At 38.4% G+C, this 15595-nt stretch overlaps 1 protein-coding gene across 1 annotated transcript in view; it reads right to left on the minus strand.

Annotated features, from left to right (window-relative positions):
- The window catches only part of NCKAP1L (NCK associated protein 1 like), a 605812-nt gene that overhangs the window by 192734 nt on the left and 397483 nt on the right, over nt 1–15595 (minus strand). Inside the window, exons 25-26 of the mRNA XM_053708267.1 lie at nt 10979–11061; nt 3815–3895 (exon numbers count right to left, since the gene is read on the minus strand). Coding sequence (XP_053564242.1) covers nt 3815–3895; nt 10979–11061 — 164 coding nt within the window. The remainder of the gene's footprint in view (nt 1–3814; nt 3896–10978; nt 11062–15595) is intronic.

Raw genomic sequence — 15595 nt, forward strand, 5'->3', positions numbered from 1 at the left:
GCGCCCACTTGCTCATCCTCTGTATTCAAAACTGAGCAATCACGCTTTCTGGGAAGTGTTGGCAGCTTGGATAAAAGATTTGCTATAGAATTATCCATTACTGCAGTTAATTGTTGCATAGTAACAAGCATTGGCGCTAGATGTACTAGGTGTCGCCTGCGCGGGCATAACTGGTGTTGACACAGAAGGAGAGGATGATGACCTATCCCCACTACCTTCATTTGAAGAATCATCTTGGGCAACCTTATTAAATGTGACATTACTGTCCTTACTTTGTTTGGACGCCATGGCACAATTTTCACATACATTTAAAGGGGGAATCACCTTGGCCTCCATACACACAGAACATAATCTTTCTGAAGGTACAGACATGTTAGACAGACTTAGTCAGGCTATTAATGAAAAAAAAACGTTTTTAAACAAAACCGTTACTGTCTCTTTAAATAATAAACAGAGTACACTTTATTTCTGAATGTTTGAAAAACTATGAAGGAATTATCCGATCTTTACAAAATTTGCACCCTAGTGTCTTAATGCTTTGAAAGTATTGCACACCAAATTTCAAGTCTTTAACCCCTTAAATGAGCTAATTGCTCAATTTAGCAGTTTAAACCCACTACAGTCCCTGCCACAGCCTTTTGCTGTGGCTTTACCTTCCTTGGGGGTTATTCACCACAGAAATAAGCCTCTTAGAATCGTTTTTGTGGCCACAGGACCCTCTCACATGAAGCTGCATGCCCTGCTTCCAGAAGTAACTGCGCAATTAAGGCGCGAAAATGAGGCTTCCTCCCTCTGCATACCAGAGTGAAGGGGCCTTCCTGACTAGATTAGGTGTCTAACAAACTGCCAGGCGTAATAAAACGTTCCCAAAGGTGTTTCCAAGTCTCAAAACTCTCCAAAAATCATATAAATATTATATAAATCAATCGATTTAGCCCACAATAGTGTCAACCAGTATATAGCCCATTTATAAGCCTTCATTCTGTTATGAGTCTAAGAAAATGGCTTACCGATCCCAAAAGGGAAATGACAGTCTTCTAGCATTACTATGTCTTGTTAGAAAAGAGACTGGTCATACCTGGAGCAGAAAAGTCTGCAAACTGTTCCCCCCAACTGAAGTTCTCTGGGCTCAACAGTCCTGCGTGGGAACAGCAATGGATTTTAGTTACTGTTGCTAAAATCATACTCCTCTTTTAACAGAACTCTTCATCACTTTCTGTTGTAGAGTAAATAGTACAAACCGGCACTATTTTAAAATAACAAACTCTTGATAGAGGAAATAAAACTACAACTAACACCACATACTCTTTACCATCCCCGTGGAGATGCTACTTGTTCAGAGCGGCAAAGAGAATGACTGGGGGGTGGAGCCAGAGGGGGGGCTATATAGACAGCTTTTGCTGTGTGCTCTCTTTGCCATTTCCTGTAGGGGAAGAGAATATCCCACAAGTAAGGATGAAGCCGTGGACCGGACACACCGATGTAGGAGAAATAATTAATTAAAAATTTGAATAATTGTTCAAAATAAAAGACCAATGTTGGGAGGCATCCAAAGTTCTATATTTTCTCCAAAAAGAACTTTAATGTTGAAACATTAGCACAACCAGTAAACAAGCACAAACTACCTGAAAAAGGGAAGCCCTCCGGACAGGAACCTTTAGTTATACTATGGCCAAGATTTAATAATACTGTTTTTGAGGAAATAAATTGCAATTTATAAACTAAGCAGTTTTAAGAGATCTGTACCCACTCTTTGTCATATCTGTGAGTTGTAGGTAACTCTCTGTTATAATCAATAGAGCAGCATCTATCTTGTAACCGTAAACAATAATGGTGCCACAAAAATGCCCTCAAAATGATACAAAAAAACAAAAAGAAAAGGGAAAAAAAATACCCTCAATAAATAGTTCTCAGTTCAAGCACAAAATAAAACTGGAGAAAAAAATAAATAAAAAATAGAAACAACCCTGTGGGCATTAAAACAGTGAGACCCCAACTATTAGAGGACATACTTCATGGGTAATAGAAGTTTTATGAATGCTAGAATGGTCAGCCCCTTGTTTGTGTGAGTGAGGTCACCAAGACCCATCACCAAGCGTAAATATTTCAAATATTTACATTAACTGTGTTTCAGACATGTTTTGAAAGTTGTTGAGGTTGTAACTGTTTTAATAGTTTAGGCTCTTATTTTACATGTACTGTGCTCTTAAAGGGACATGAAATTGCTGGGCACAACTACCCTAGAATAGTTACTACTCGGTATGTTATTGTATTTCATCCTGTTCCTGCAGCTCTTTTCAAATCCGTTCTCCTGTTTTTATAGTTTACAGGTGCCAGATACTGAAGCTCCACCTCTTTGTACTGAGGGCTGCCATCTTGGAGCCCAGGTATTCTCACAGTCTGTGACAGAAGCTGTGCACACCCACAGATCAGTAATATTGCCTATATTTTACAGCTGTAAAAAGTGCTTTAGGTTAGGGCCAGTACCTAAGATGGCTGCAGTGCCACTAATGGGAGTGGGGAGGGTTAGAGAGCTGCTTAGGTGGGATCAGGGAGGTGGAAGGGTTGAGGAGGACTCACTACACTGAAAATTTAAAAAATAATAATTAAGAAAAAAAAAACGAGGAAAAAAAAGCACTAAACTATTTGGGCGGGATCAAGTAGGAATCAGGGAGGCAGGAAGTGTCAGTTGGGAGGGTAATACCTACATTACAATACTATTACCTTTACCAGTTAGCTAATTAACCTTGTCACTGCCGGGAATTTCAGAAATGTGGTGCATAGCTGCAATTAGCGGCCTTCTAATTACCAAAATGCAATGGCAAAGCCATAATGTCTGCTATTTCTGAACAAAAAGGACCCTAGAGAAGTTTTTACAACCATTTCTGTTATGACTGCAAAAGCATTATGTAAATCATTTCAGGGACAAACCCAAATTTTGTGAAAAAGGTAACATTTTTTTTTTCATATGATCACATATAACAGTGAAATGGTGGCATGAAATATAACAAAATGGGCCTAGATCAATACCTTGGGTTGTCTATTTAAAAATATATATATATTGATAGGTTGGGTAAAAAAACAAAGCTCTATTCCTATTTTAAAAGGAGTGATATCAAAATTGCTAAAAATTCTCCGGTCTTTTGGGCTAGTTTTTCTCTGAAATTCCCAGTACCTAAGGTATTAAATATATTTTGCATAAATGTAAAACCGTGTAAAAAATGCAAAAATGTTAAGCACACATGATGTATCATGTACACTAACATGAAGCACATAAAACAGCTGTAAAAAAAAAGTGGACAATATCACTGATCTATCACAATCTGTAAGAATACCTGAGTTCCAAGATGGCAGCCCACAGTACAAAAAGGTGGGGCTTCAGTATCTGGCACTTTTAAGATATTAAAACAGGAGAACTGATTTGTAAAGAGCTGTAGAAACTAGATGAAAATCAATACTATAGTAAATAGTTACTATTCTTTTGAAGTTGTGCACAGCAGTTTAATGTCCCTTTAATTCAAATATAGATATTAATGGCAGGAACACTCACTATATGAAATACAGGTAAAGCAATGCTCAATTAATTTATAACAGGATCTCACCCTCACAATGAGGCAACTTAGCAACATAATAAGCATCTATGAATCTAGCCCTGTGACTCTGTACAATTTAATTTCATATTTTAGACATTGGAGAAAAGTTAATATGTATGTCTGAGTTACAATACAGAACACTTGCATTCTCTTTTGTGGGGTCTTAAGTATGTTATATATAATAGTTAAAATGAATGAAGATAACTTTAAAAATAACTTACCTGAATATCAATATCAGGAGTAACAAAATCCTTTAGGTATTCAATAGGACCCATCATGTAAGGACAGTGATAAGACATGACCTATGTAAGACAAGAAACAGAAAATATTAACTATTTTATAAACAATTAACTAACAAACAAATATTCATTTTGAAATGGTGCAAACAAGGCCAGATTTTCACTGCCCACAGAGCACAGGTTAATTATATATATGGTTCCTGACATTTTAACCCACTTGTGTTCAGTGACATCATATGTGCACTCACTGAATGTATTGTAAAGCATGAATCATCGGGTGGCATCCCTATGCAGTTCTTCAATGTAAAAACAGCACTTCTGTATTAAAAGGCCACACAGTCCTTTATTGATATGTAATCCTCATACAAAGAACCATGCTGTGCTTCACGGAGCCCTTAATCATGCCCTAGGCAGTTGCCACATTGCCTACTAAGAAATACATCTATGTTTTTTAAAGTAAAGAAAAGAAGAATTAAATGACCAATAGCCATCATTACCATTATATTCTTTGGTTTACCCTTTAAAATATTTTCAACAGAGTTGAAATCAGCATTTGCAAGCATATATTCACTCTACAAGTATACTTTTCTAAGATCTAAGATCTTTGTACTATTTTAAACTATTTTCACATAAAAAAAATCTATTTTTTGGATTGTTTCAACTCTTCTGTTTAATCAACAATTCAAGACCAGTAAACTATTTTAGTTATGAATATTTGGCAAGAAAAAAACAGGAAGTTAAGTGTTCAAACATGGGTATCTAGATCCATAATTAGGACCGGTTTAGAGGTGCGGAGGCATTTTTTAAATAGGAAATCAGGAAGTCCAGGCACTCCTAAAGTCAGATACAATAAAAACACAATGTTTATTATAATGTAATACAAATTTACATGCAAGGACACAAGTAAAAACTTTTCCTGACGCGTTTCGCACTACAACTAGCAATAGATTTTTCTTTTTTTAAAACGTCTCCTGTCATCATTAACTGCAACCTAATAGCCTCATGAGTCTTTTTTCACTACATCATTGTGGGACCTCCATTGCTATGCTGACAGGAGGTGTGCATAGGGGAAAAGGAGACGCAAAGTCTCCTTTATATACAACAGCAGATCCCATTTTATGACCCTACCAGTGGTTTAGAGTGTTGCAAGCAGTGATTGTAAGTGAGCTTGCACCTTAAGCCAGTGTATGGCATGGTGACTCATTTGAGTAGCATAGTTGTTCTAAACCACACTGAGCTTTGCCTGCTAGCAGGAGGGAAGGAGGAGCAGTGAGGTATCATTCAGGTAAATTAAAAAGATGCACTGCATATTTTTTAGCAACATGCTTCAAGTAATCCTCAGATTTTATGCTTTAAAAAGGACCCCCTGTTGAATAGGTCAGCTGCTGGTTGCAGCTCACCCAGGTGCATATCTGTGCTGAAACTTTGTGTGCAAAGCACTGCATTGTTTGCGCTATTGTACTTTCTCTAACTACAAGGCAGTTAAGGCTGTTTGCTTTACTGCTGTTTCTAATTCAAGATAAATCATTCTGCATGTAGTTGTGCATTACAATGGTTGAGTGAATATTTAAAATTTTCCAGCAAAACCCACTGAATTTCAATAAATACTAATATGTTGGACTATTAAGAACATATAGGAGAATTATGGTTAATTCCTTTGCAGAAAAAGTGTTGAATCACTTTTCCCATTATAGCTAACTTAAAAAAAAGACTTAAAAGTGCAAAGAGAAAAAGCTCTTATGTGTTAGAGCATTTTATTATTGTGCTATTGTTTGCATATAACTGTGTTAGACCCCTGCATAGGAGTTAAGCCCATAGTTAAAGTCAGTTCCAGAGCTGCAATGTACTAATGGGACCTAGCTGAACACACCTAGCGAAACAATGCTATGTGTGTAGCCATCAAACACAAATAAGCTCTCAGTAACGAATTGCAGATCCTGAGTCTAAATAGGTATATTTTTCAACAAAAGATACCTAGAGAACAAACGGCTAGATTACGAGTTTTGCGTTATGAGTGAAAAAGCCTCATAACGCTGCTTTTTCACTACTACTGCTATTAAGAGTCTTGTAGGTATAGCTGTACCGCACACTTTTTTGGCCATAACGCAACGTATCTACCACACCTTTCAAAAAGTCCTTTTTCAATGGGACTTCCATAGCGCCGGTATTACGAGTTTTGCCTGGGAGGCCAAAAAGTGAACGGAACACCCTATACCGTCAAGATTCGTATCGCTATCTAAAGTCAGTAGTTATGAGTTTTACGTTACAAATCTGTAGCATAAAACTCATAACTAAAGTTTTACAAAGTACACTAACACCCATAAACTACCTATTAACCCCTAAACCGAGTCCCTCCCACATCGCAAACATCAGCCAATAGGATTTTTTCAACTTTAATTCCGATTGGCTGATAGAATTCTATCAGCCAATCGGAATTCATGGATGCCATCTTGGATGACGTCCCTTAAAGGAACCTTCATTCTTCCGTAGCCGTCGACAAAAGAGGATGCTTCATGCCGGATGTCTTGAAGATGGAGCCGCTCCGCGTCGGAAGGATGAAGATAGAAGATGCCGTCTGGATGAAGACTTCTGCCCGCCTGGAGGACCACTTCTTGCCGCTTGGATGAAGACTTCTCCCAGGACTTCTGCCCACTTCAAAAACTGTAAGTGGATCTTCGTTGGTTAGTGTTAGGTTTTTTTAAGAGTTTATTGGGTGGGTTTTATTTTGTTATTCTGTTCTAATAGTTATTTGTGTATGTTTCAGCAATTTATGGTACCACTTAATTAGAAGTACAATCTGAAGCGTGAATTCTTCTGATTTGTTTAACCCACTTTTCACCCCCAATGGATGGAGACCCCAGCCCAGGTATGTAGGTAACCCGTCCTTTACTGTATTACTCAAGATACTCTAATACTGCACCTCATTGACAGATATCGATTACACAACATAGAATTGTAGTAGCCATCCAAAATGTCAAGGGGTTAAACTCACCTACAAAATGCTCACTGGCCTTAAATTGGTTTAAAAAGAGACACTGTAACATAGTATTTGTTAAGGAAACACATTTTGCTAGGCCCTTCGAACAACGTTGCTCTGTTAGGGAATTCCCCACCACCTGTTTTAGTTCTGCCCAAACCAAGCATAATGGTGTGGGGATATTAATAAATAAAAACACAGCTTTCCAGTTAATACAAAAAGAAGTGGATCAGGAAGGGAGATTTATCATTTTAGTAGGTACACTGTTCAACAGACCACTAACTCTAGTTAACACATACTGCCCAAACTCACATCAAGTCCCATTTATCAAAAAGATCATGGACCTGCTACTGAGTATCCAGAAAGGGATAGTGATTTATGGAGGAGACCTTACTGTCGCCCTGGAACCACTTCTAGACTGTTCAAAGGGCATAGCCAAGTACCTCTGAGAACCCTCAGAAATATAACAAATACCTTATGAACAGCCACACTTATAGGCACATGGAGACTCACACACATTGACAAGAAGGACTATACCTTCTACTCTTTTCCACAAGGAGCTCATTCGCGCATAGATTACCTATTCATAAATCAAATAGGGCTGCCGTTATTAGCCTACACAGACATCAAAAACACAACATGGTCAGACCATGATATGGTAATAAAAGAATTAGAGTGAAACTCAGGTCCTCTTTCTCCCTATGTGTGGAGACTAGATGAGGCATTACTACATAATCTGGAAGAAGTAGAAAAAGTAGAAGAAAACATCAAGGAATATTTTCAATGTAATACCCCCAACACCACTAATGTTACAACAATATGGGAGGCACATAAAGCTGTGATCAGGGGCAAATTAATTAAAAGAAAATCCCAAATAAAATGTAAATAAAACTAAACATACTTAAATCTATTAGGGGAGGTGAGGGAATTAGAAAAAAAAAACATATAAAAGATCAACGCAATGCGGAATTACTTAAAAAAAAAAACAACTAGTTAGAAAATCCTTAAATGAACTTCTTCACATTGAAGTATATGCCAAAGTTTTATACCAAAAAAAAAATATTTTACAGGGGGGAATAAGGCGGGCACACTATTAGCTAGAGCCTTAAAAAAGAAAACTCTTAGTACGCATATTCACAAAATTACAGTAGGGCCAAACTCAGTCATGGATAACAATGGAATTGCCTAAAAATTTAAGAATTACTATGAGAAGCTATACAATCTACCCTCCCCAGCAGACCCAACTCAGGCTAGTGACTTAGTGAAATATATAAACTCTACAGTCCTCCCTAATATCACTAAAATGGAAGCTGTAGACTTAGATTTACTCATCTTCACAAAAGAAGTTATCAGATGTAATTGACGCCTATTGAACACCTATTATAAAACTTTCAAAAAGCTATTAGTCCCAAATTTAACTAGTCTCTTTAATGTAATTGACAATGGGGAAGCCTTTCCTAAAACCTTCTTAGAATCACATATATCAGTCATACTCAAACCCAACAAGACACCTACCCTTCCGGAAAACTGCAGACCCATATCTTTATTGAATTCAGATCTTAAAATGTATTCTAAAATATTGCCTAATAGAATAAACCACATACTACCTTCTATAATACACTTAGATCAAGTGGGATTTGTCCCACACAGAGAGGCAAGGGATAACACCATCAGAGCTTTACACATTTTAGACTACATTAAAATATTTAATATCCCTTCTATTTTAATATCAATGGATGCCGAAAAAGCATTCGATAGACTCAATTGGAATTTAGTACTACATACTTTAAAAAATTTGGATTTGGATCTAAAATGATCTCTAGGATATCCCAGTTGTACTCCCTCCCTATGGCTAGGATAAAAGTTACACATAAATAACGGTACAAGGCAGGGTTGCCCGTTGTCCCCACTTTTATTTATTCTCACAATGGATGTTTTGGCATCTTGTGTTAGCTTAAATAATCAAATACAGGGAATAAAAATTAATACAGATGAAACCAAGTTTATGATGCATGCAGATGATGTGCTGGCATCCCTCGCTTCTCCTCAATCATCATTACCACATCTCATGGCTGAGATTGACACATTTGGTAGATTTTCTTACTTCTCAATAAATGCCCAAAAAACTGAAATGCTAAATGTCTCCTTGGCTCCCTCTACCTTCCTTTCCATGAGTAAAATATGCACATTTAAATTACAACACTGACAACCATTGTTTACTATTTGAACTTAAGAAACTGCTAACAAATATCCAAACTACTCTCAAGGAGTGGTCCATTAAAACCATATTGTGTGTGTGTGTGGGGGGGGAATTCAAGGAGTTAAAATGATATTCCTTCCCAAAATCCTTTTTTTCTTTCAAGCTATCCCTATCTCCCTCTCTCCTAAATATATACACACACTCCAAGCGAGCATTAATACATACATATGGAGCACAACAAAACCGAGAATACAGAGCAAAACACTTTATAAAACAGTCGATGAAGGGGGACTGGGAGCACCTAATATCCTATCATATTACAATCTTATACCGCTACAAAGAATTATAGAATGGCATACAAGCAGCACAACAAAAGCATGAGTATGTATGGACTCCTCTATTTTGAACACTCCACAGGAAACACAAAAGATATATCTACTATCAACTCACCACTATCACCCATCTTCTTAAATAGTGAGTTCTTGGGCACTTTAATGACTAACCAAAACCCCTTACAATTCTGTGGGGAATTTATACCAATAACAAAGCTACTAGAAGGTGGCAGACTCAAATCACAACAATCATTAAGAGAAAATACAGGAGAATCATTCAACTCTTGGTTGAAGTACGCACAGATACACCATTTACTACAGATATCACCGCATAAATCAAATTTCACTAGATCCCTAACTAGGTTTGAAAGCATATGCTTAGAAAATCATCCAAAACGAGGCACCCTAGCTCTAGCCAAACGTCTCCTATTAGAATCACATGCTAACACACTACCTACTTATACAGGTAAATGGAATTTGGAACTTAACAGACAAATAACATTAAAAGAATGGCAGATAATTTTTAGACTCACTCATAGATCCTCAAACTCAGCGCAGATTTTAGAATTAAACTATAATATTTTGACTCGCTGTTTTGACTCGCTGGTATTTAACCCCAGCTTGCCTAAAACTTGTATATCCCCAAAGCTCAAATCTATGTTGGAGGGAGTGTGGCTGCATAGGTAATATGTTACATGTTTGGTGGGAATGTAGTAGAATTAAGACGCTATGGGTGGAAGTGGAGAGAGTGGGAAAATATCTATTTGAAGAAAATTACAGGCTCCAACCCACACACGCCCTATTGAATGAAAGACCCCCTAACACTTGTAAAATTAAACTAGAATTATTCCAAATGGTCATTAATGGGGCCAAGTCCACGATTGCAAGACATTGGAAGAAACCAATAACTCCCCCTACACAATTATGGTTAGCAAGAACAGAAGAGTTAATGACATTAGAGGGATATGGATACTACAGGAAACAAAAAATAGATTTTTTTTCCACAACATAAAATTTTATTTGGAACAATACAAACATGGCATCGGCCAGTGACTGCGTATAATGATACGTGGGGTCTCCATCCTAGCCTTTTCTTTTTCTCGGTGTTTAATGCATAAAATACAATATATGTTGGATACATCAGAGGATAAAATTTGTTGCAGTAGGTATCATTCATTGCAAACTTTGCTGAAATTGTTGTTTAGAAAAAAAAAAATGTTGACATATGTATAACTTTATAAGTCACAGCAATTATGACTATGTATTTGTAATATTTGAAAAGAAAAGTGAATATCTCTTATTTTGTTATATATATTCTTTTGTTACGTGAAATATATGCACGAGCGCATGAGTACATCGGTTTGCAACCAGTTGCACACAGGTTCCCTACATTTTATTTTTATTTTTTATTTGTTTATGTTTTAATTTTTGCTTCATATATATGTATTTTCTTACAGCCATCACTGCACTGTATGTGACGTTAATTGATATTGCTTGTTCATTTTATTTACTCATTTAGGTCCACTTGCCAAATAACCAGAACTTTTTATATTGTACAGACACATTTCTGAGCACACAGCAATAAGAGGTCATTTTGATTGACATATAGTTTAAAAGTACAACTTATTGTCACCCACCTCTCTTAGACCTTCCTGGGCCAAGGAGCGGAATGATAAGATTACCCCAATAATGGTCATTCTCCTCAGCAAATTTTCAGGCGCTAAACAGAAAACAGACAACAATATCAATCAGAAAAAAATGATTCTGTCCTTAACTAATAACTGTATTTATAATTTGATAGAAGATAAAGGTTGATAAAGTTAGGGTATAATAGAAAATATATTAATACTTCACATAATGAACAGAGGCCAATGGCTACTGTCCCAAAGTCTAAAAGTTACGTCCGGATAAGGGGCCAATAGACGGGCCACAGATTGAAGGGAGAATTCAATCATCGCCTTTTCATGGTTATCCTGTGACGACGGGTCAAAAACATTGATATGATCTCACTGGAAAACATAAGTGGCCCCTCACATAGCATATTCCATATAGTACAGAACCCTAAAATATCCCCCAACAGATTATCTACTCACATGTGGGAGGACATTAAACCAATGGTGTCTATTAGCAGGCTGGGAATCAGTTTATCCCGGATGATTCACATCCAGCAACAGCTGCAGCTTCACATTTATCTCCAAAAGTGATTTATTCAAATAATAATAAAAACAATATGCATATACAAATGTGTAACATATGCTTATCATCAAATAGTAACAATTATATGCATATATAAGTATTCAGTTTCTACAACACCTAGCCCCAGCCACCATTGATTTAGTATATTCCCACATGAGAGTAGGTCATCTTTAGGTGGATCTTTTGGGTTCTATTCTATATGGAGTATGTTATGTGGCGCTCCACTTGTGTTTTGCAGTGAAAAAAATAAATGTCTCGAACAAAATAATATTAATGGCAACATGTACAGACTTCCTTATTGTACCTGGGAGCAGCACATTATTTTGCTTAGAAAGAACAAAATTGAAGGTGGGGTTCCCATAATGGATAATCCAAATGTACTATCATACATGGAACTAGATGGATTTAATCAATACAATAAACCCATAAATAAAAAATTAAGTTGGTAAAATTAATTTTAAATGGATTGGGTAGAACATGACATTGGCCTCTATTTATCAAAGTCTGGCGGACCTGATCTGACAGTGCGGATCAGGCCCGCCAGACCTCGCTGAATATGGAGAGCAAAACGCTCTCCGTATTCAGCATTGCACCAGCAGCTCACAAGAGCTGCTGATGCAACGCCGCCCCCTGCAGAATCAAAAAAAAAAACACGTTTAGACAGAACTAGGCATTCAATCTCCAAGCAATTAGCTTCAGAGAATCTAGGTTTGGATGGAGCAAAGGACCCTGAAATAGAAGGTCCTTCCTTTAACGTAACCTCCATGCAGGAGCTATAAAGCTCTCTCCTGTTTGATATGAGCAAGGACTTGTGGAAGGAGAGCAAACGGAGGAAACAGATAAGCCAGAGAAAACCTCCATGCTAGAGCATCTATCAGAACAGCCTGAGGATCTCTTGATCTTGAACTGCCATCAGATCCAACTCTGGAACCCCCCACTTGAAGGATAACTGAGAAAACACTTCCGGATGGAGAGCCCACTCCCCGGGATGAAAGGTCTGTCTGCTCAGAAAATCTGCCTCCCAGTTGTCCACTCCTGGAATGTGGATGGCAGATAGGAGACTATCATGGGCTTCCGCCTACTGCAGAATGTGAGTCACCTCCTTCATGGCTAAGGAACTCTGAGTACCTCCCTGGTAGTTGATGTAAGCCACTGAGGTGAAATTGTCCGATTGGAGTCTGATATACCAGACCAATGAAAGTTGCGGCCACACTGATAGGGCATTGATGATAGCTCTCAACTCCAAGATATTTATGGGAAGAGAGGACTCTTCCCAAGACCACAGGCCCTGAGTCTTTAGAGGGCCCCAAAGAGCTCCCCAGCCTGACAGGCTGGCACCCATAGTCACAATTTCCCAGGAAGATCTCAGAAAGCAATTGCCCCGAGACAGATATTCCTGTGACACCCACCACAAGAGAGAGTATCTTGTTAGAAGGTCCAGATTTATCCTCTGAGATTAATCCGAATGATCTCCTTTCCATTGATGGAGCATACAAAGCTGCAGCTGTCGTAGATGGAACTGAGCAAAAGGAACGATGTCCATGGATGTCACCATCAGACCAATCACCTCCATGCATTGTGCCACAGATGGACGAAAGAAAGACTGGGGAGAAAGGTAGGAAGCAAGAATCTTGTCTTTTCTGACCTCCGTCAGAAAAATCTTCATGGACAGGCAATCTATTCCCTAGGAAACACACTTTGGTAGATGGAATAAGATAACTTTTCTCCAAATTTACCTTCCACCCATGGGAACAAAGAAAAGACAACAGCATCTCTGTATGAGATTGGGCTAGTTGAAAAGATAATGCCTGGACCAAGATGTCATTAAGATAAGGCACTACAGCAATTCCCTGGGATCTGATCACAGCCAAAAGAGCCCCCAGAACTTTTGTGAATATTCTGGGAGTCATGGCCAGACCAAATGGAAGTGCAACAAATTGGGAGTGTTTGTCCAGAAATGCAAACCTCAGATATTGATGGTGTTCCCTGTGAATGGGAACATGCAGGTATGCATCCTTCAGGTCTATGGTCATCATAACCTGACCTTCCTGTACCAAAGGAAGAATGGAACGAATAGTTTCCATCATGAAGGACGGAACCCTGAGGAATTTGTTGAGACACATGAGGCCTAGAATGGGCCAGAAAGTTCCCTCCTTTTTGGGAACCACAAATAGATTTGAATGAAATCCTAGACCCTATTCTGCTAGAGCGACAGGAAAAATAACTCCCAGAGAGTATAAGTCTTTTACACAGTTTAAGAAGACCTTCTTCTTTATTTGGTTTGAGGATAGTCTTGACCGGAGAAATCTGCCCCTTGGAGGGCAAGACTTCAATACCATTCTGTAACCCTGGGATACTATGTCCACTGCCCAAGGGTCTGGGACATCGTGTATCCAGGCTTGATAAAAAATAGAAAGCCTGCCCCCCACCTGATCCACACTGGATTCGGGGGCGGAATCTTCATGCTGATTTAGAGTCAGCAGAAGGCTTGTTGTTTTGTTTTCCCTTGTTCCAGGGCTGGTTGTATTTCCAAGAAGGTCTGGGTTGATCTGGTTAAGAAGAGGAAGAGGAGGACTTTTGTCCCTTAAAGTTATGAAATGAACGAAAATTAGAGGTCGAATGGCCTCTAGGTCTATTTTCTTGTCCTGAAGTAGGAAAGATCCCTTTCCACCTGTAATCTCTGAAATTATCTCTACCAGACCAGGTCCAAACAGAGCCTTTCCCTTGTAAAGTAAAGCCAAAACCTTGGCCTTAGAAGAGACATCGGCCAAAAAATGTTTTTAACCACAGAGCCCTGCGGACTAGTACCGTGAAGCTAGACATCTTAGCTCCCAGACGAATTATCTGCATATTGGCATCACAGATAAAGGTATTGGCCAATTTGAGAGCTTTAATCCTATCTTGGATCTCCTCTACTGTAGTTTCCTGAGCAATAAGATCAGACAATGCATTGCACCAATAGGATGCAGCTCCCACAATGGTAGCAATACTCGCTGCTGGAAGCCACTGTAACCCTTCATGGATATACATCTTTTTTAAGTAAGCCTCTAGCTTTTTGTCCATTGGGTCCTAAAAAAGAACAACTATCCTCTATAGGAATGGTAGTTCTCTTGGCGAGAGTAGAAATAGCCCCTTCTACTTTAGGAACAATGCACCTTGAGTCACGAATAGTCAGCAACAGGAAAAATCTTCTTAAAAACAGGGGAAGGGGAAAAAGGAACCCCTGGTTTATCCCTTTCCTGAATAATAATTTCAGACATCTTCCTAGGGACAGGAAAAACCTCCTCAGAAGATGGGGAATCATCGACTCTATCTAATTTAGAAGACTTTGTGGGGTTGACAGCAACGATAGTTCAGAGTCATCAAAAGTAGGTAGGACCTCCTTCAATAGCAACTGGAGATGTTCAAGCTTATATCTAAAATTAACCTCTTTAGATTCTGAAGATTTCTCTGCTAAAGTGTCAGAGTCTGAAATTTCACCTTCAGAAGCTACCGAAGAATTCTCCTCATCAGACATCTGAGCAAGAGTGGCTAATGCAGTCCTAGAGTCAGAAGCCTTAGTATCAGGCAAATGCTTAGATTTTCTTTTACGCTTACCCAATGCAGGGAAAGCTGATTAAACCGCAGTTGCTGCAGAAGAAACCTGAGCGGCAAAATCCCCAGGTAAATAAACACCCCCAGGGGGATGAGAGGACACAGAAGGTACAGTATTAGAAACAACTAATGCTTGGAACGTTTGAGGAGAAAGCTGAGGCATGCCACACATAGCATTATCCTGAGAGACACTAGGCTCAGAAGGGAGTAACTTGTCTTTAAATTTAAGAGTCTTTGATAAGCATAAGGAACAACATTGCATTGGCAGGACAATTTGAGCATCTAAAAATAATAAATATTTTTCCATAGACAAGGGTTGATCTAATTCTGAATCCAATACTCTAGACAGCCACAGAAAGTAGATCCCAGAAAAAATAAAATAATTTCAACTTAATACAAATAAGAGTTTTATAAAATGATTAACACATAAAACCACCTCAGATAGCCTGAGGCTCCTACCGTAC

This window comes from Bombina bombina, chromosome 3 (genome assembly GCF_027579735.1).
Source record: "Bombina bombina isolate aBomBom1 chromosome 3, aBomBom1.pri, whole genome shotgun sequence".
Lineage (NCBI taxonomy): Eukaryota > Metazoa > Chordata > Amphibia > Anura > Bombinatoridae > Bombina > Bombina bombina.